General features: G+C 35.6%; 1 protein-coding gene across 3 annotated transcripts in view; it reads left to right on the top strand.

The window, feature by feature from the left end:
• Nucleotides 1-21794, top strand: part of LRBA (LPS responsive beige-like anchor protein) — a 737558-nt gene that overhangs the window by 87980 nt on the left and 627784 nt on the right. For all 3 annotated transcript variants that reach the window (XM_027597848.2, XM_027597846.2, XM_027597847.2), the window contains 3 exons: nt 7458-7689; nt 7898-7998; nt 14138-14233. In XM_027597848.2, coding sequence (XP_027453649.2) covers nt 7458-7689; nt 7898-7998; nt 14138-14233 — 429 coding nt within the window. The remainder of the gene's footprint in view (nt 1-7457; nt 7690-7897; nt 7999-14137; nt 14234-21794) is intronic.

The following is a 21794-nucleotide window of genomic DNA, read 5'->3' as shown; positions in this document are numbered from 1 at the left end:
AAGGGGTTTAGGTGTTTGAGTTCTCTAATGTTTTTATACATAAAATTAATAGCTTTCAAAATAATACTGTTCCATTCCACTCTTTTTAAAAAACTTTTTTTTTTTTTTAAAGTAAGCTCTGTATCCAACATGGAGCTTGAAGTTATGACCCTGAGATCAAGTTGCATGCCCTACCAACTGAGCCAGCTATTGAAATAAATATATATGCACTCATCAGTTATAAGACTTTGGGGGAGAGATGCTCGGTTAACCAGTCTGTATTATTTGTCACAGTCTATTAAATACAGTTGTTATACAGTGTTAGAAGCCTGGTTTAACTACATTGGTACCTTGTGAGTTTAGGCAAGTTATGTTTCAGGTTCCTCATCTATTAAGTGAAGATAATACAGGTTTTTTAGTGAGAGGTAATTAAAGATGATAATTCTTGTAAAGTGCTTAGCATAGTACATAGCTTTAATCACTCAGTGCTTGTATGTTGTTTGTATTTTTAAATTATTATTTATTTTATTTTGTGTTAGGATTAAAAACTATTTTAAAAAAGTTTCTCCCAGCTACTATTAACTGATTGATTTGTAATCATTATAGTTATCTGTTGCTGTGTAACAAATTATCCCCAAACTTTACAGCTTAAAACAGTAATAAATACCAGCTCACAGTTTCTGTGGGTCAGGAATTTGGAAGCAAATTGGCTGGACAGTTCTGACGTAGAGTCTATCATGAGGTTGCATTTCAGATGCTGGCTGAAGTTGCAGTCATCTAAAGGCTCAACTGGGCCTGGAAGACCTGCTTCCAAGGCTACTCACATGATAGGCAAGTTGGTGCAAGCTGTTGGCTGGAGACCTCGGTTCCTCTCCAAGTGGGCCTTTTATATGAAGCTGCTTGAATATCTTCATGACATGGTGACTGAATTTTTCTTAGCACGCGTGATACAAGGGAATCCATGAAGTTCTTAATGACCTAGCCTTGAAGGTTACCTGTTACTCCAGCTGAACTCTCTTGACAGGTTGAACAACCCTAATTAAGTGTGGCAGGACAGCTGTCTTGCTGGAGTTGTGGACTGGATTGTAGAGGAAGGGACAGGACAGTTTGATTACTTTTGATTGTTCATATTTTCTTTTCCCCTCAAGTAATCTTAATTTGTCTTTTTCTTTAACTATTATATTCTGTGAATCATAGAAAGGAACTTATGAAAAACAAATAGGTTACTTGAAACCATTCACCTGAAAATTTGAAAGGCCTACTAAATGTTTGCCTAAAACAGATAATTCTGTGATATTCATACAAAAAGCTTCAAGAACACAATTATATTACATTATCCAATGTTTCTCAAAAAACTTTTGAAGAATGTTATTCCTTGAAAAGTTCTTATTCAGAAAAAAGAAAAAAAGATTCCATTAAGTAAATTTTGGGAAATCCATGCATTGGTTATGTATCTTTTTGAGACATATAATATATAGTAGTATATCTCTGGGAATTCTATCCTGTAAACATCTCAAGCCTTGTTAATCCAGTATTCCTCAGACTTCATGGAAACTTTTTGCGTAATACTGCTTTTGTAGAGGTACGTAGTTCAGTGAAATTTTTAATTCTTATGAATGGTACAGTGAGCAGTGAGAGGGGAGATGTTATTTGCTACTTTCTAGTATCTGTGGGGATTTTGAAAACTATAAAGATGATAATTCATTATCAGTAAAACATGCTTTTTTAACTAGTTTATAGATAGCGGAGTTTTTCTTCTAATTTCCTTGTATTCCATGACTTTGCCATCTTAATTCTACATTGTTGCCTCTAGTTGGAGGATCTTACTTTTCACTCGCTTTTGATACAAATGCAAATGGCTTGACCTTTTTTATTTTTATTTATTTATTAAGATTTACTTTGAACTTTAGGTTATTAAGACATTCAGTTAAATTCACCCTTTTTAGGTGTATAGTTTTATGAAATTAAATTTGGCACATGGATATATTTGTGTATCCGGTATCACAGTCAAGATACTGAATATTTCATTCCCTCTCAAAAGTCTTCTCATTTTTTTTTTTTTTTTTTTGTGGTTAATTCTGTGCCTCTGTCCCCAGCCCCTGGCAACCACTGATCCAGTTTCTCTTCCTATACTTTTGCCTTTTCCAGAATGTCATATAAATGGAATCATAGAATATGTAGTTTTTGTGTCTAGCTTCTTTGACTTGGTGTAATGTTTTTGATATTAATTCACATTGTTAATGGTATCAGTAACTTGTTCCTTATTATTGCTGATTATTATTATGTTGTATGGTTGTATCACAACTTGTTTATCCTTTTACTAGTCGGTGGACATTTGAATGTTTATAGTTTTTGTGATTATGAATAAAGCTTTTGTAAATATTCATGTACAGATTTTTATGTGGACAAATGCTTTATGAAAGGGGTTGTCAGGATCCATAGGTCTTTCGGCTCTGTTACATTCAGCATGAGACTTATGGCATAGATTCCAAGATAGCTACTCTAGTGCTTGCCATTTTTCAGTAGCTTATGTAAGTGGAGGGAGGAAAGTTGCAAAGATGAGTTGTGTTCTTTCCCTTAAGAGTAATAGCCCAGCAGTTGCACATATTACTGCCTGTCCTCTTTGGTCAAACTTGGTGACATAGTTGGTAACTTCAAGGAAAGTGAAACTTCTGGAAAGTGAAATTTTTTGCTTGGCCCTCATGTACCAAACTAGAAACTCTTTTATTATGGAAGAAGAAGAAAATGTGAATTGGGAGACATTATAACCTGTGCCACAGCATTGTCATTTTCTCTCAACTTCTCCCTATTAGTAAGTTTCTAGTGACTTTATACATGTTTAAATTCCTATCCTTAGGAATGGATTCCTAGGGATAAATTGGATACCTTGACATTAGGACTTTTCAAAAGTAAATACATTTTTGAAGGATGCACATAAATAAAAGAAGCTTACTTTTTACTTGGCTTGTTTTACAAACAAGTAGATAGGGCCAGAGAAAAAAATGTGATTTGTCACAAGAAGTAGAAAATATCTAGTTAGGAGCATAAGCTGTGATTGTATTCTGTCCAGTTTTTCTGCTATACCTTACTCTGGCCATATCTTTGAGGAAAAATTTAGCAAGATTCCAGGGAAAACATAGCTTTACTTTGAAGTATTAGAATTTTCTATGTATTATAGTCTTTCCAGTTATATAAATCTTTTGAAGAGAAGATAATTATTTTTGGTCCATATGTGTTTCTTGGTTTTCTGAAAATACAAGTGACTTAAGTTTAGTGACATTTAATTTTAGCTTAAAGTATTTTATTAATATAACCACTGATGAAAGTAATCATCATGCCCAATTAAAATCCTAATTCAAAAGTTGTGAAGGTTTATTTGAATTCTTTGAATAATATGCTTTAAAATTTCTATAATCTTGTACATTAAACTATAACCTGTAGAAAGCATGTTATGCCACCCTGAAGGTTGCTATAAAAATTGTTTATGAAGTACAGGCCAAGACTAAAAGATGTTGAAATGGAGAGTTGTGAAAAATGTTTTATATAGCATAGGAGACCAAATCATGCTAAAATGCAGAAAAAGACTATACATCAGTTTCTAGGCTACATTATTCAAAAAAATACAACCATAAAAAAGGTAATAAGATTACATTTTCACATTTCACGGCTAGTAAAGTGCATTAGGCTGCTCAGATATTCATAACTTACTGTGACATTTGGGAAGATTACATTTTGTAGTGCAGAGTCATTACTACAGCTCAGATAATAACTAGCCAATGCCTAGACTTGGATTGTGATCCTTGTCATTGAAAACAAATTTGTGTTTTGAAGGTTGATCAGCTTCAAATAACTATTAGGGTTAACATGACATACTGTAGACCCTGTGCATGCTTTTAAGGTATAATAGATATGCATACATGTAGTATATCAAATACACCACACATTTGTATGTACCGATTTCTGCCATCAATTTTCTCCTTGAAAGGTATATTTTATAATATTTAAAGCAATGGAGAAATATTTAAAACACCTGTCTGGATACTGCTCTCATACTGTAAACTCAATTTAAAAGCTGGTGAAATATTTGGGGTTTTTTGGAAATTACTTTCAAAAATTAATTCTGTAGCTTCTTGTAAGGGTGGTTACTGGTGGATATAAACACAGATTAAAGTGGAAGGTTGATGTAAGTAATATTAAGGTGAAGGTAAGGTCTCCTAAATTAGTTGCAACTAGATTTTTGACCTGTTTAGACCTGTGTGGGTATGTCCAAACATGTATGTACTAAAAACTCTCCCTTTGCTCTTTCCCCCAAGATGCTCAGTTGCCTTTTCAGAGGCAATCACTATTTAGTTTCTTGTGTATCATTCGTAGGTATATGCCTATGTATATACATGTTTTACATTCATGTTGTAGCCTACCGTTCACCACATTTTTTTCATCTTGATATTCTCATCTAAATAATGTATTTTAGAGATTTTTTTCATGTCAGATGGAGCTGCCTCATTCTTTTCATTGGTTGCATTGTATTCCATTATATAGTCATATACGACTTTATTAACTATTACCTGATAATGTTTTTTGGGGGGATTGTTGCTTTTATTTTCTGTTCAAAGTTTGTTACATTGAAGTTTTTGTATCCAACATCATTACCTAAATGTATCTGTAGGATAAATTTCTAGTTGGTAAGGTAGCTGTTTGCATGTGGCTTCTTCTATTTAACGCAATTCCTTTGAGGTTTGTCTGTCTGTCTACCTACCTACCTACCTACCTAGCTTTTGCAAGAGTAGATTGACTTATATTGGTAACTGTGTCAGTAGTTCCAATACCAAATATTTTTCTCATTTGTGGTAATTTTTCAGTTGAAGTACTTGGTTTTCCAGATATATATCACATCATCTCAAAGTAATTATAATTTTAATTCCTCCATTCTAGTATTTATATGTTGCTGCCTTTTGACTAAATGTATCTTCTGTGCCTCCAGAATAATATCAAATGATAGTGATGAAAGTCACATCCCAACCTTGTGTCTGACTTTCATGAGACTCATTTCCAATTTTCCTATGCGAGCATGATGCTGGCTTTTCGGGTGTGATTGATATATTTTATTATTAAAGGATGTCTTTTACAATTAATAATAAAGTATGATGGAAATATAAAACCACCATTTAGCAATGCCACAGAAATTACAGTTACAGGTAAGATCCATTAATGGATCTTAAAACTTAAGATCCATTTATGGATGCATAAAACTGGAATAAACTATTTGGTTGTGTCTTACTCTTTTATGAGTTGGATTTTGTTGTGAAAAGTATGACGAGAAACAAGTTACTTGCATAGTCTTAAGGTGTTTTCCACAGATATATGATTTAAATATGAAATATAGTAACTTTATTTAAAGATTTTATTTATTTGAGAGAGAGAGAGAGCATGAGCAGGGAGAAGGAGAGGAAGGAGCAGACTCCCCTGCTGAGTGGAGAGCCTGATGCGGGGCTCGATCTCAAGACCCTGAGATCATGACCTGAGTCAAAGGCAGACGCTTAACTGACTGAGCCACCCAGGCACCCCTATTGTAACTTTAAAATGGAAAAAAAAAATGACCATCTTAAACAGGTGATCAAAGCTAACTTTACCAGTAGTGTGGCATATTTATATTAGGTATCACTGAAATGATATGCTAAGGACATACATCACTTCTGGAATACTTTTGCTAAAAATGCATAACCTGAATTTAAACTTGAAAGAAATGTCCATATTGGAAGAGTCTATAAAATATCTGGCAAATAGGCTTCAAAAGCATCAAAATCATGAAAGTCAAAGAAGGCCTGTGCAACAGTCTCAGTGTGGAGAAGACCAAAGGGATGCTGATCATGGATCAGAAAACGGACTCTAGTGTGACAAGTGACAACATTTGAGTAAGATCTATAGATTTGTCAGTAATATTTATCAATGTTAAGTTTATGGTTTTAATGATTTTATTATGATTATATAATATACTCATTTGGGGAAGCTGGGTAAAGGGTATACAGGAATTCTACACTATTTTGCAACTTTTTGAATGTTTGAAATTATTTCAGGATGAAAACTTAAAGACGGGACAAGCAGATAATATTCACAAAACCAAATAAAAAAAGTTGTTACATATTTAACAGAATATTTGGGTGGACTAGGGAACTAAACATGTATACTTTATAGCCACGACCATGTACCTGGGAGAATTGGCCCGATGACACCAAGGGGCTCTTTTAGCAGAAACCCAGCTCTAGATGTTCCTGATGATATAAAGAATTTTACGCTAAAATGTCTGCCAGAGCTTTCCCAGAAGAATCAAATGCTTTTATCACTGCACTAGCCAGGAATTCCTATCTCCCTACATGCAGATGCTGCCTCATGTTGTTCATTTTTCCATTTTTTCTTTCTCTTGCCAGTGTGTATCTTTGGCAGAACCTGGGAGATAGCAGTCCTTGGCTGCAAGGAGTTTTAATTGATTTTCTAATTCTGAACTTTCCCTGCTTTTCTGGTGTAAACTATTTGGTTGTGTGTGTCTGTTATTCTTTTATGAGCTGTTAGATTTTGTTTTGTAAAGTTCACTTTCTCCTAATTCTTGACCACTTTTTGGGTTTAGGAATGCATAGTGAAAAACCAAGACATATTCAGGACAAGAGTGTAGATGAATCATGTATGTAGTATTTCTGACAGATATCTTTTAGAAATCTAGCTGATAAGTATAGCTCTGCAAAGGTAATTCTAAAACTATTTTAGTTCCTTTAAACACTTGGGATTTGTTAAAATTTAAAAAACTCTCCTCTGTGGGAGGATGCTGTGGGTGAGATGGCATTGTGGGGATGGGTCAATATATCTTTCTCTGGATGGGTTTTTTGAGAGTGTCAATGAAATAAGTTTTCTTGATTACTTCTTTGGGTGTATGATTATATTTAAGTTATCCTAGTTATTGACAGGGAAGGAAGGGTATTAAAATCGGTAGGTAAAATAAACTAGGAATTTGGCAAATATAAACTCTTAAGTTCTGTGTCCACTCTGAGCATTTTTAGCTTTTCATTTCTGTTGTGAGCTGGTATTTTGTATAAGCAGCAAAGCACTTCTAGGTTGCTGTGAATAGTTCACAGAGTTTATAATTCATAAATACTGAATTAGAAGCCGTTAATGAGCTAAAAGTGAGATCTTTATTGGTATCAGGGCAGTAGGTAGTGATTTACCAAAGACATCCTGTATTTGTTTCTGTTGAAAAATATTTCCATTTTTATATTGTAAGTCTTGCTTGACTTTGTGCCATCTTAACTTGAAGGTTTCTTTAGAATCTTTATTTTTTAGAGCTGTGTGTGTGTGTTTATGGACCCTTTTGTTGTAGAGGGTAGAGAATACTATGTATGGGTAGTTACTGCCAACCTAAAGGTTAGGAGTGTGCTCTAGTTATATCGAGAAAGCACTAATGTTTTTAATTTTTTCCCCCTTTTTGGAAGCTGGTAGGAGGGCAGTTTGATTTGGAAATGAATTTCATTATCCAAGAAGGTGAGAGTATCATCTGCATGGTGGACCTACTAGAAAAATGTGACATTACTTGCCAAGCAGAAGTCTGGAGCATGTTTACAGCGATTCTGAAGAAAAGCATACGAAATCTTCAAGTCTGCGCTGAAGTAGGCCTTGTTGAGAAAGTGCTCGGGAAAATTGAAAAAGTTGACAATATGATAGCAGGTATGATTTTTTTTCTGTACAGTGGATGTGAAGAAATAAAGTTTGATTCTTAAATACTGTATTTCTCATTTAGTAATATTTATTTCAGAAATATTTGAGTATCTAACGTGTGTGGAACTTTAGTGTTCAAACTCTTAAATAAGCACAGTATATTTTAATCATTGAAGAAATATAAATTGATTGTTTTATTGTTTTCTTTTGTTTCCAGATCTTTTAGTTGACATGTTGGGAGTGCTGGCTAGCTATAATTTGACCGTTCGAGAACTAAAGCTGTTCTTCAGTAAACTTCAAGGAAATAAAGGACAATGGGTAAAAAAATGAGTACCCTTTGATATTTGAAAGTATTCCTCTCCTCAAACACATTAGTGGCTTTTAAGCAACTGTTATTATTCTACTGGGGTAAATGTAAAATTGAAGGGAAGAGATAAATTAAAATAGCGTTTAGGTCTGTACAGCTACTTTTGCCATGACCTGACACAGGTGCAGACTAAGAGAACTGGGTGTTCCAGGCAGGCTAAAACTTGTCCCTTCTTCAAACTGTTAGTCTTCAAATATACATTTAACATTTATTAGAGGAAAAGGGTAAGGATAGAGAAGGAAGAGTGTTAGGTAGCAGCACCTAGATTCTCTGTTGACCTGAGTAGTTTAGCTGTCGCCCTTAAACTTGAATAACCCACTCAGTGAACACAAGCTGTGCAGTTAATTGGATCCACCCTCCACAGATTCAACTTAGTGGTCCTTTTCAATAAATGGCAGTAGTGGTCAACTTATTTTGAACTCCAGGTGCATTAACAAACTGTTTCTTCCTACCACTTGGTTACTTACCTCTTAGAGGAATACTAATAAATATTTTCCCCATTTTTGTTGCATTTCTAGGCTTATTTTAGTGCCCTTTAGAGATCATTGCTCATAGCACTGCTTAGCCACAGCTAATCCTTAATCTAGTTCTGTTGAAATATATTTAAATTGGTGCGTTGCAATTGTACACTCTAGTTTATTGTGTTAAAGTGGTTAGATTCAAGCTTCTTTTTATCAAACTTTAGTTCTTTGGCTACTTTTAAGATTTCATCATTGAGGGTGCCTGGGTGGCTCAGTTGGTAGGACATGTGACTCTTGATCTCAGGGTCTTGAGTTCAAGCCCCATGTTGGGCGTGGAGCTTACTTAAAAAAAAAAAAAAGATTTCATTATTGATTTTTGGCAGTTTTATTGTTTCTTGGTGTAGTTTACCTTGTGTTTATTCTTATTACAGTTCTGGTATCTATGTAATATAATTTTCAGCAAATTTGGAAATATTTTGGTCATTATTTCTTCGAATATCATTTCCTTGTCCCTCCCTCCTTTTTTGGGACTCTAATTACATGTATGTTAGCTCTCTTGATAATGTCTAGTAGGTCATTCAGATCTTTTCACTTTTTTTTTTTGGCTTTTTCTCTTTGTGCTTCATTTTAGATGGCTTTTGTTACTGTATTTTTAAGGTAATTGCTTGCCTGCAGTGTGTTGATTCTATCCATTAAAATTTACAGATTTCAGATTTTTTTATGTCTAAAAAAAAATCTAGTTCTTTTTAGTATCTTCTATTTTTCCTCATTATGTTCATGTTTTCCTTTAAATCCTTGGGACTGTTGAGCATATTTATAATAATAATAGTTGATTTCATGTTACTATCTACTAAGTCTATCATCTTTGTCATTTTCTAGATCAGTTTTTTACTCACTGATTTTGCTTCTGCTTACAGGTCATATTTTCCTTCTAATGCTAGTGATTTTAGATCGAGTGATATTAGATATAGTGAATTGTTCCTTGTTGAGTGCTGGATTTTGTCATATCCCTTTTCAGATTGTTAGACTGTTTTTGCAGGCAGATTAAGTTATTTGTGGATCACTTTACCCTTCCAGGCTAGTTTAAAAGTTTTCTCTTGGTCAGGTCCAGATTGGCTGTTATTCTAGGTCTAGTTTAGCCTCCTTATTGAGGCCTGATTCTTTTTTTTTTTTTTTAAAGATTTTATTTATTTATTTGAGAGAGAGAGAATGAGTGATAGAGAGCATGAGAGGGAAGAGGGTCAGAGGGGGAAGCAGACTCCCTGCTGAGCAGGGAGCCCGATGTGGGACTTGATCCCGGGACTCCAGGATCATGACCTGAGCCGAAGGCAGTCGCTTAACCAACTGAGCCACCCAGGCGCCCGAGGCCTGATTCTTTTAGGGTCTCTGTGAATGACCCTAAGTCTCAGGTATAGGATAAGAGGTAGTGTAATACGGTGGTCTCTACATAGTGCCTAGTAGGGTCTCAAATAATTTCTGGCTGTATAGTAGTTGTGGGAATTCTTTGACTTATAGGTGTTAATATCTTGGCCTCATCTTGTTCAGTTTTATGGTAGGTTTAAATAGTTTGATATTTGACAATTCCCCGCCCCCCCGGGAAAAGGTTTTATTTGACAATTTTTTTCTTTTTAATAGTTTGATATTAAGCCAAGGAGACAGTACAGATTTCTGGAGCTTCCTGTCTGCATAGCTCTTTTCTCTTTAGTACTCTGCCTTGAAGCTTTTATCTACCTCAGACCACCCATATTCCAGTTTCTGCCTCATCAAGTCAGTGAGACCTTCAAATTCTATTTTGTTTCCCTCTTCCTGTGCAGTGATAGAAATTGCATCCTGGTAGAAAGTCTGGTAATCTCATGGCTCATTTTGTTTCCTTTTTCTCAAGTATAACAGTCTTGAGCTACCTCTTCTTCCATGTCTAAAAACATGTAGAATGTATGTTTCATACATTTTATCCAGTATTCTGGTTGTCTATGGTACTTTGATAAGTCTAGGTCCTGTTAGTGTATCATGTCAAGAAGAGGAAATACAGATCTTCTTCAACTTACAGTGGGGTTCCATCCTGATAAACCCATTGTAAATTGAAAATGTCAAAAGTTGAAAATGCATTTAATACACCTACCCTACCAAACAACATAGCTTAGCCTAACCTATCTTAAATGTGCTCAGAATACTTATATTAGCCTACAGTTGGGCAAAGTCATGTAACACAAAACCTGTCTTATAGTATAGTGTTGAATATCTTCTGTAATTTATGGAATACTCTATTGAAAGTGCAAAACAGAATAGTGTGGGTACAGAATGGTTGTAAGTGTATCAGTTTTTAACCTTTGTGATTTTGTGGCTGACTGGGATCTGTGGCTTGCTGCCACTGCCCAGTGTCATAAGAGCATATTGCATGTCATGAGCCTGGGAAAAAAATCAAACTTCAAAGTACTATTTCTACTGAATGCTGCATATAGCTTTCACAGCATTGTGAAGTAAAACCATAAGTTGAACTGTCAGAAGTCAAGGACGGTCTATATGCTGGTTTCAAACATTTTAGTTTTGATTTCTATTCAGTGTATTTATTGTGAATGTATAATTAATACATTTTTGTTGGTGAATATAGAAAACTCTGAGAAAATAGCAGAGGATATGGATAAATGTTTATTGATAGTGATAGAAACCCCACAACCTAATAAACACAAAATCACTAATAACTAGAGATGTTCAAATTAAAACAATATTGATATGTCACCTTATGTCTATTAGTATTAAGGATTATAAAGTTGGATAATAGCAAATATAATTGTGGAATAGAGTTATTTTATTTAATTTTTTTTTGGTGGGGTCAGCATTTATATTTATTAGCTGATTCGCAGCTTTGCTTTGTTTCAGCAAGTTAAGTCTTTGTATCAGTAGTTGAAACGGAAAATTATTTGATTCACTAATTATATTTTGAGAACTGTTTTCACACTAATGGTAGTAATGATAGCACAAGAGAGACCATAGCCTACTTTTAAACTAGCTTAGGGGCACCTGGGTGGCTCAGTCGTTAAGCATCTGCCTTCGGCTCAGGTCATGATCCCAGGGTCCTGGGATTGAGCCCCACCTGGGGCTCCCTGCTCAGCAGAAAGCCTGCTTTTCCCTCTCCCTCTCCCCCTGCTTGTATTCCTGCTCTTGCTATCTCTCTCTGTGTCAAATAAATAAAATCTTTAAAAAAAAAAAAACCTAGCTCAAAACAGAATTCTTTAAATCAAAAAGGAACATGGCTCTGCTTAAATGAAATTGATGGGATTGATGTCTTCCTCCCTATCACTTGCTATGGTGGGCACATTAGGATATTGAAGCATAATTATAATTATCATGGCCTGGTGATTGCATCTAAGTTCTGAGGGTTATGTTACATAAATGTTAGATTACATACCTTGTAGTTACATACATTATTTTGATTTGTCTATTTCATATCCCATCTTTTTTTCCATTTTTATTTTTTTTTCAAATATTCATTTAAATTATAGTGAGTTAAGATATAGTGTAATATTGGTGTCAGGAGTAGAATTTAGTGATTTATCACTTACAGAAAACAGCCATATGGTTATTTTGAACCTGTATGCTAGTGGCTGGAGTGAACACTCATTAGCCAACCTCGAGTAATCTACCACTACTTAGTCACATAAATTATACCCATATCCAGTGACTTGGTAATTTGCTTCTGAGTATATGTTCCATGAAATTCTTAGTTTCATAAGGAAATACATATGAAGATGTTCAATGAAGCATTATTTTTGGTGGCAGTGAATTGTCACCATGGGGGCTTATCATTAGAGTAGATAGGTAAAATGTACTGGATGCATAGAACAGATTATTATATAGCAGTTAGCATCGATGCAAAAGTTAATATGAATAGATGCAGGAAGCAGGAAGAAAGAAACATATCTAACCCAACATCATTTAAATTATAAGTACAGTCACACAAAAACATTTTTTAAGGAACACATAAAAAGATTTAAGTATGTTTATACAGTTGCTTATGTGACTGGGAGTAGAATGAGAATAGGTTTAGGGCATAACGGGAGAAAACAATGAGCTGTTAATAAAACAAGCAAGGCCTTGGGGTGCCTGGCTGGGTCAGTTGGTGGAATATGCAACTCTTGATCTCAGGGTTGTGAATTAAAGCCCCACATTGGGTGTAGAGATTACCTAAAAATAAAATCTTAAAAAAACCCCTGAAAAACTGAAAAAAACCTCAGACATTTGTGGAATGGTTCTCCAGATGGAAATGCTATAATATTGTATTTTTATTTTTTACTGCAGTTATTTTTAGTTATTTCATTTTGGAATTTATTTTAAAAAATCAATATGATTGTAGTTACTTGTTATTGCACTTTTATAATTGAGCAATGTGGCTAATTGAAAATTTCTTGGTCACTTAAGAATAAAGCTGTCAGGATCCTGGGATTGAGTCCCATATTGGGCTCCCTGCTCAGCGAGGAGCCTGCTTCTCCCTCTGCCTCCTGCTCCCTCTCCTTATGCGTGCGCTCGCGTTCTTTCTCTCTCTCTCTCTCTCTCTCTCGCTGACAAATAAAATCTTAAAAAAAAGATAATAAAGCTCTCCACTTAACATTTAGGTAAAAGATTGCTGGACTCTTTTAGACATTTAATAAATAGAGCAGGTACCAAATAAGATGAAGGCAAGCCAGTGATTTCACTTGTAGTTTGACCCTGTTTACAACTTTTAATGAAGAAGATTGTACTAATATCCTGTTTGCTTATAAACTGATTAAAATGATAATGTATATATGATTGTTCTTTACTTTTCCTTGTAAATAAGTCTTTTCATTTTAGCTGTTGTTTCATGTATTAGAGGAGACTTGTGGGTCAAAGAGGCATTAAATAAATGTAATGTTACAACTTTTTTATATGCTATATAGTAAAGGTAATATGGTGGAATGAAATATGACAGGGAGATTGGATCCAGTCTCAGAGGTCAGGGAAGACTACTATGAGGAAGTGACCTTTAAGATGAGCACTAAAAGATGGGTAAGATTTATTTAGTTAAGAGGGGAGGGAAGTAGGCCTAGTGAGAACATTTTAAGCACAAGGAATAGTTTGTACTCAGGCCCTGTTGTGGGAAGAAGGCAGAGAGGCTTTGTGGATGGAGTGCAAAGAGAGGGGAAGATGGAAATGCAGAATGAAGCTAGTGAGGTAGATTGAGTATCTTGTGGGCTGTGTTAAGGCTTTTGGTCTTAATTTTAAAGGCAGTGGGAAGCCACCTGAGAGATAGCATAATAGAAAGGTAAAAGTGTAGTGGTGTAAAAATGTATGGACTCTCAAGTCAGACTGAGTTCTGATCCCAGCCTTGCCATTTGCTACTTGTGTGACCTTGGACACGTTCCTCTGTCTCGCAGTACCACCTCTTGGATGGTTTTAAGGTTAAAATATTTTTATTGTTTCTTTGAAAGCGGTCTGTGTAATATAGTAAGCATTATTTGTGAAAATAATATGCTTTTAGCTAATAGCATTTTTGGTTATTCTTGGGTATATTAAAGTATGGGTATATTAAAAATAAATATTTTTGTTTTATGGTGAATAGTGTGTTTAATGAGTTGTTGATTATTGTTTAATGAGTTGTTGATTATTTTCATAGCCTCCACATGCTGGGAAGTTGCTGTCTGTGTTAAAGCATATGCCTCAGAAGTATGGTCCTGATGCCTTTTTCAACTTTCCAGGAAAGAGTGCTGCAGTAAGTAAATTTTAATGAGGAAATCACTTGGAGTTTTTTCCTTGGCTTCCAGAAAGTACGGCCATGTAAACAACCCTGACAGGTTCATTGTTAGGTAGAAACTTTTTTGCACAACTTAACTTATTCCTTACAGCAGTTATTTGTGTTACTTTTTCCTGTTTTAGAGGTGAAGAAATACAGGCTCAAAGAAGTTAAGAAAGCTGCCCATTTATAGCTTGGGGCAACAATGGAATAAGAACCTAGTTCTTTTGAACATGTTGTCTTTAGAATTTATCTCTGCATTCTCCAATAGATATTTATGTATGACACTTTCACTTTCTATCTTACTGAATATCTTTCTTCAGCCTTGTATTTCTCCAAAGGGTGTTTCTTTTTCACCTGGTGAATAGAATGAGAATAATTCTTTAAAACTTTCCAGCAAGTTCTCCTGATTTGGGAGTTTCCAAATTATATGTTTCAGCATTCTTTCTCTCTCTCTTTTTTTAGTTTCAGCATTCTTATAAGCTGTTAATCAGTTTAATATAGTTGAAATAAGACATTGATAGTAATATCTGTAGTGTTTCAAAATGTTATAGGAGTGCATTGTATAATGTGTATATGTTATTTATGGAAGCTTTTTTACCTCTTCATATTACATTCGTCTGCTTCTTACTAGCAAAAATTTTTTTGGAGATATTTCAGCCTGTTCTTCTGAGATTATTTTTTGTTATTTTTACTTAGTTTCTCATAATATCTTATTTGCTTGTTAGGCCCTATGTAGTAGTCAGGTAATATCTGCAGAAAGAAAAGAGTGTTTTAAAAGGACATTTGTAATATTTGAATATTTTATACACAATACACAGCTTTCTTTGGAAAGTTTATTGCTTGTATTGTTTTTCCTCTATAGTTTTTCCTTACTAAGCATTTTAGATTTGAAGCTTTCCAGAAAAACTTTATTCTCTTGACATTGAGCCTATAATTTGCCTTTAATATAAGAAGCAGTCTTATGAGGTTAACTTTTTTGAAATGCCTATTATGATTATTTCATGTTAACTTTGTTTTTCTTTTAGTTTAAGTTCCAGTTAGTTAACATACAGTGTAATGTTAGTTTCAGGTGTACAATTTAGTGGTTCAGCAATTCCATACATCACCTGGTGCTCATCATGACAAGTGTACTCCTTAATTCCCATCACCTATTTAACACATCCTCCTCCCCTCCTCTCCTTTGGTAACCATCAGTTTGTTCTGTATAGTGAAGAGTTCATTTCTCTGTCTGCCTGTCTCTTTTTTTCCCCTATGATCATTTGTTCGGATTCTTATATTCCCCAAATGCATGAAATCATATGGTATTTGTTTTTCTCGGACTTATTTATAAGCTTAGCATGATACTCTGTAGCTCCATCCATGGCGTTGCAAATGGCAAGATTTCATTCTTTTTGATGACTTACTATTCCATTGTGTGTGTGTGTACACCACATCTTCTTTATCCATTCATCAATGGATGGACATTTGAGATCTTTTCATAATTTGGCTATTGTAGATAATTCTCCTATGAACATCAGGGCACACGTATCCCTTCGAATTAGTATTTTTGTATTCTTTGTGTAAATACCTAGTAGTGCAATTGCTGGATTGTAAGGTAGTTTTATTTTTAACTTTTTGAGGAACCTCCATACTGTTTTCCAGAACGACCGCACCAGTTTGCATTCCCACCAACAGTTCAAGAGGGTTCCCCTTTCTCCACATCCTTGCCAACACTTGTTCTTTCCGTGTTGTTGATTTTAGCCATTCTGAAGGTGTGAGGTGATATTTCATTATAGTTTTGATCTGCATTTCCCTGAAGATGCATGATATTGAGCATTTTTTCATGTGTCTTTTGGCTATCTGTATGTCTTCTTTGGGAAAACGCCTATTCATGCCTTCTGCCCATTTTTTAATTGGGTTGTTTTTTGGACACAGAGTTTTATAAGTTCCTTATATATTTTGGATACTAACCTTGTGTCAGATATGTCATTTGTAAATACCTCCTCCCATTCCAAAGGTTGCCTTTTAGTTTTGTTGATAATTTCCTTCGCTGTGCGGATGCTTTTTATTTTGATGTAGTACCAGTGGTTTATTTTTGCTTTTGTTTTCCTTGCCTCAGGAGACATATCTAGAAAAAAGTTGCTAAGGCTGATGTCAGAGAGGTTACTGTCTGTGTTCTTTCTAGGATTTTAATGGTTTCTTATCTCACATTTAGGTCTTTCATCCGTTTTGAATTTGTTTTTGTGTGTGGTGTAAGAAATTGGTCCAGTTTCATTTTTTTTGTATGCTGCTCTCCAGTTTTCCCAACACCATTTGTTGAAGAGACTGTCTTTATTCCATTGGATAATCTTTCCTGCTTTGTGGAAGATTAATTGACCATATAGCTGTGGGTTCATTTCTGGGTTTTCTTTTCTGTTCCATTGATCTATGTGTGTATTTTTGTGTCAGTGCCAAAACAGATATGCTGTTTTGATCACCACAGCTTTGTAATATAACTTGAAGTCCGGAATTGTGATGCTCCCAGCTTTGCTTTTCTTTTCAAGGTTGGTTTGACTATTTAGGGTCTTTTGTGGTTCCATACAAATTTTAGGCTTCCTTGTTCTAGCTCTGTGAAAAATGCAGTTGGTTTTTTGATGGGGATTAGATTAAATCTTTAGATTGCTTTGGGTAGTATAGACATCTGTACAATATTTGTTCTTCCAATCCATAAGCATGGAATGTTTTTCCATTTCTTTGTGTGATCTTCAGTGTCTTTCATCAGTGTTTGATAATTTTCAGAGTATAGATCTTTTACACCTTCGGCTAAGTTTATTCCTAGGTATCTTACTGTTTTTGGTGCATTTGTAAATGGGTTTGATTCCTTAGTTTCTCTTTCTGCAGCTTCATTATTGGTGTATAGAAACGCAACATATTTCTGTACATTGATTTTGTATCCCGTGACCTTACTGAATTTGTTTATCACTTTTGGTAATTTTTGGTGGAATCTTTTGGGTTTTCTGTATAGAGTATCATGTAATCTGCAAATAGTGGAAGTTTGACTTTTTCCTTTCCTATTTGGATGCTTTTATTTTTTTGTGTTGTCTGATTACTGTGGCTAGGAATTCTATTTCTGTGCTAAATAACAGAGGTGAGAGTGCACATCCCTGTCTTGTTTCTGACTGTAGAGGAAAAGCTTTCAATTTTGGCCCATCGAGGATGATATTAGCTGTGGGTTTTCATATATGGCTTTCATTATGTTGACATATGTTCCCTCTAACCTTGCTTTGTTGAGTGTTTTTGCCATGAAAGGATGTTGTACTTTGTCAAATGCTTTTTCTGCATCCATTGAAAGGATCATATGGTTCTTTTTTTTTTAAGAGATTTATTTATTTGAGAGAGAGAGAGATGGGGGGGAGGAGTGGCAGAGGGAGTGGGAGAGAGGGAATCTCAAGCAGACTCCCCACTGCACGTGGAGCCTGACATGGGGCTTGATCTCACAACCCTGAGATCATGACCTGAGCTGAAATCAAGAGTCCAGTGCTTAACTGATTGAGCCATCCAGGTGCCCCAGGATCATATGGTTCTTATTCTTTCTTTTATTAATGTGTATCCTTTTGATTGATTTGTGAATATTGAACCACCCTTGCAGCCCAGGAGTAAATCCTGCTCGATTGTGGTGAACGATTCTTTTAATGTACTGTTGGTTTCAGTTTGCTAGTATTTTATTAAGAATTTTTGCATCCATGTTCATCAGGGATATTGGCCTGTAGTTCTCTTTTTTAGTCAAGTCTTTATCTGGTTTTGGTATCAGGGTAATGTTGGCCTTATAAAATGAATTTGCAAGTTTTCCTTCCATTCTATTTTTTGGGATAGTTTGAGAAGAATAGGTATTAACTCTTCTTTAAATGTTTGGTAAAATTCACCTGTGAATTCATCTGGCCCTGAACTTTTGTTTTTTTGGGAGATTTTTTTATTCCTGATTCAATATCTCTGCTGGTTATCAGTCTGCTCTAGTTTTGTATTTCTTCCTGTTTCAGTTTTGGTAGTTTATGGTTTTCTAATTTGTTGGCACATAGTTTTTCATAATATTCTCTTATTCTGTTTTGTGGTGTTGGTTGGTATTTCTCCTCTCTCATTTGTGAATTTATTTATTAGGGTCCTTTCTCTTTTCTATTTGATAAGTCTGGCTAGGGGTTTATCAATTTTATTAATATTTTCAAAGAACCAGCTCATGTTTTCATTGATCTGTTGTTTTTTAGTTTCTATATCATTTATTTCTGCTCTATTCTGTATTATTTCCTTTCTTTTCCTGGCTTTTGGCTTCATATGTTGTTCTTTTTCTAGCTTCTTTGGGGGTAAATTCAGGTTGTTTATTTGTATTTTTCTTGCTTATTAAGGTAGGCCTGTATTGCTATATACTTTCCTCTTAGGACCAATTTTTGTTTCTTCTTTGGTTTCCTGGTTGACCCATTCATTGTTTAGTCGCATGTTTTTTTCTTTTTTTTTTTTATTTTTATTTTTAAAGATTTTATTTTATTTATCCGACAGAGACAGCTAGAGAGGGAACACAAGCAGGGGGAGTGGGAGAGGGAGAAGCAGGCTTCCCGCGGAGCAGGGAGCCCAATGTGGGGCTCAATCCCAGGACCCTGGGATTATGACCCGAGCTGAAGGCAGATGCTCAAAGACTGAGCCACCCAGGCACCCCAATAGCATGTTTTTTAACCTCCATGTATTTGTGGTCTTTCCACATTTTTTCTTGTGGTTGACTTTAAGTTTTATAGCATTGTGGTCAGAAAATATGCATGGTATGATCTCAGTCTTTTTGTACTTGTTGAGGCCTGATTTGTGACCTAGTATGTGATGTATTCTGGAGAGAGTCCCATGTGCACTTGAAAAGAATGTGTATTCTGGTTTAGGATGGAATGTTGATGGAATGATGAATGTATGTGTTAAGTCCATCTGGTCTAGTGTGCCATGCAAAGCCATTGTTTCTTTAGGTGATCTCTCGATTGATATAAGAAGGGTGTTAAAGTTTCCGACTCTTATTGTATTATTATCAGTTAGTTTCTTTATGTTTGTTATTAATTGTTTTATGTATTTGGGTGATCGCATGTTGGGTGCGTAAGTATTTACAATTGTTAGATCTTGTTGGATTGTTCCCTTTATTATGATATAACGCCCTTCTTCATCTCTTGTTATAGTCTTTGGCTTAAAGTCTAGTTTGTCTGATGTAAGTATTGCTACTCTGGCATCTTTTGATGTCTATTTGCATGATAAATGTTTCTACATCCTCTCACTTTCATTCTGCAGGTGTTTTTAGGTCTAAAATGAGTCTCTTGTAGGCAGTGTATAGATGGATCTTGATTTTTAATTTTTTTTCTTTCCAAATTTTTATATAAATTCTAGTTAGTTAACACATAGTGTAATATTGGTTTCAGGAGTAGAATTTTGTGATTCATCACTTACATATAATACCCAGTGCTCATCCTAACAAGTGCCCTCCATAATACCCATCATCCGTTTAGCCTATCCCCCACCCACCTCCCTCCATCAGCCCTCAGTTTGTTCTCTATCATTAAGAGTCTCTTAGCATTTGCTTCCCTCGTTTTCTTTTTTTTTCCTTCCATAGATGGTTTTTGTTTTTTTATCCATTCTGACACCCTATGTCTTTTTAGTTTTTTATTTATTATTATTATTATTTTTAGAGAGAGAGCACAAGCAGGGAGGGGTAGAGGGAGAGGGAGGGAGAGAATCCCACGCAGGCTCCATGCCCAACATGGAGCTCGACACAGGGCTCAATCTCACAATCCTGAGATCATGACCTGAGCTGAAATCAAGTGTCAGATGCTTAGCTGACTGAGCCACCCACATGCGCCCCCTGATACCCTAAGTGTTTATTTCATTTACATTCAAAGTAATTTTTGATAGATATGTATTTAGTGCCATTTTACTACTTGTTTTGTCATTGTTTCTGGAGATTTTCTCTGTTCCCTTTCTTGTCTTTGTCACTTTTGGTTTTTCCTTTCCACTTAAAGAGTTCCCTTTAATGTTTTTTGCGGGGCTGCTTTAGTGGTCACAGACTCCTTTAGTTTTTGTTTGTGTGGGGAAACTCTTTATCTCTCCTTGTATTCTGAATGATAGCCTTGCTGGGTAGAGTATTTTTGGTTGCAGCTTTTTCCCATTCAGTACTTTGAATGTATCATGCCACTCCTTTCTGGCTTGCCAAATTTGTTAAGAAATCTGCAGCTAGCTTTATGGGTTTTCCCTTATAAGTAAAGGACTTCTTTTGTGTTGCTGCTTTTCTTTATCACTATATTTTGCAAAATTAATTATAATATGTCTTAGTGTTGCCCTTCTTCTGTTGATTTTATTGGGAGTTCTCTATGCCTTCTGGATATGGATGTCTCTTTCCTTCCCCATATTAGGGAATTTTTCAGCTATGATTTCCTCTAATAAATTTTCTGTCCCCTTTTCTCTCTCTTCTTCTTCTTTTGGGACTCCTATAATACAAATGTTATTATGTTTGGTAGAGTCACTGAGTTCTGTAAATCTAATGTTCCATAATTATTCTTTCTCTCTTTGGTGTAGCTTCATTATTTTCCATTATTTTGTCTTCTGTATCACTTACTCATTCTTCTGCTTCTTCCAGCCTTGTGTTCATTGCATCAAGCCTGTTTCCAATTTCAATTGTTGCATTTTTCATTCTGTTTTTTAACTTTTTTTGAAAGGTCTTATTTATTTATTTGACAGAGAGAGAGAGACAGCGAGAGAAGGAGCACAATGGGGGGGAGTGGGTGAGGGAGAAGCAGGCTTCCCGCTGAGCAGGGAGCCTGATGCGGGGCTTGCCCCCAGAACCCTGGGATTATGACCTGAGCCAAAGGCAGACACGTAACAACTGAGCCACCCAGGTGCCCCCCTTTTTTAACTCTTTTATCTCTGCATTAATTATCTCCCTGAAGTCTTCCATTCTTTTCTCAAGTCCAGCAAGTATCCTTATGATTGTTATTTTAAATTTTCCATGAGACACATTACTTATATCTGTTTCCCTTAGATCTCTGTCTAGGACCTTATCTTGTACTTTCATTTATGATGAATGTCTCAGTCTTCGCATTTTATCTAAGTCTCTGCCTTCTTATATGTGTTAGAAAAGCCTGTTATGTTTCCCGCTCCTGAGACTAATGGCTTTATGAAGAAGAAGTCTTTTAGTGTCCAGGGCCTGGTGCTTCAGGGAGTGTTTCTGGTGTGTGCTGTGTGCACTTTGCTGTTGTGTTTTGACTGCTCTATCCTTTAGGCCAGTCATTTGCAGAGACTCTCCTTGCCTGAAGTGGTAGTGTTTGGTCCTTGGTCAGAATGTTGCAAGTTTTAAGTAGGTGTGGTCTGGTCTGCTTGTTAAATGAGACCTGATACTACTTCCACTAGAACTGGGAGCCCTGCAGAATTCTCTGGTCGGGAGACACGGCGTGGACAGGGTTTTTTGCTGTTCTTTTGGGGAAGTGGCCTGCCCTGCTGTAACTGAGGCAAGCTTGACTGAGAAGGGCAATACCATCAGAGCCAAGGGTGTGGACTTGGTGAAGCCGGT

The sequence above is a fragment of the Zalophus californianus genome, chromosome 2, assembly GCF_009762305.2.
Source record: "Zalophus californianus isolate mZalCal1 chromosome 2, mZalCal1.pri.v2, whole genome shotgun sequence".
Classification (NCBI taxonomy): Eukaryota; Metazoa; Chordata; class Mammalia; order Carnivora; family Otariidae; genus Zalophus; species Zalophus californianus.
Note: the sequence above shows the minus strand (reverse complement) of the source record. Positions and strands in the feature narration are given on the sequence as shown.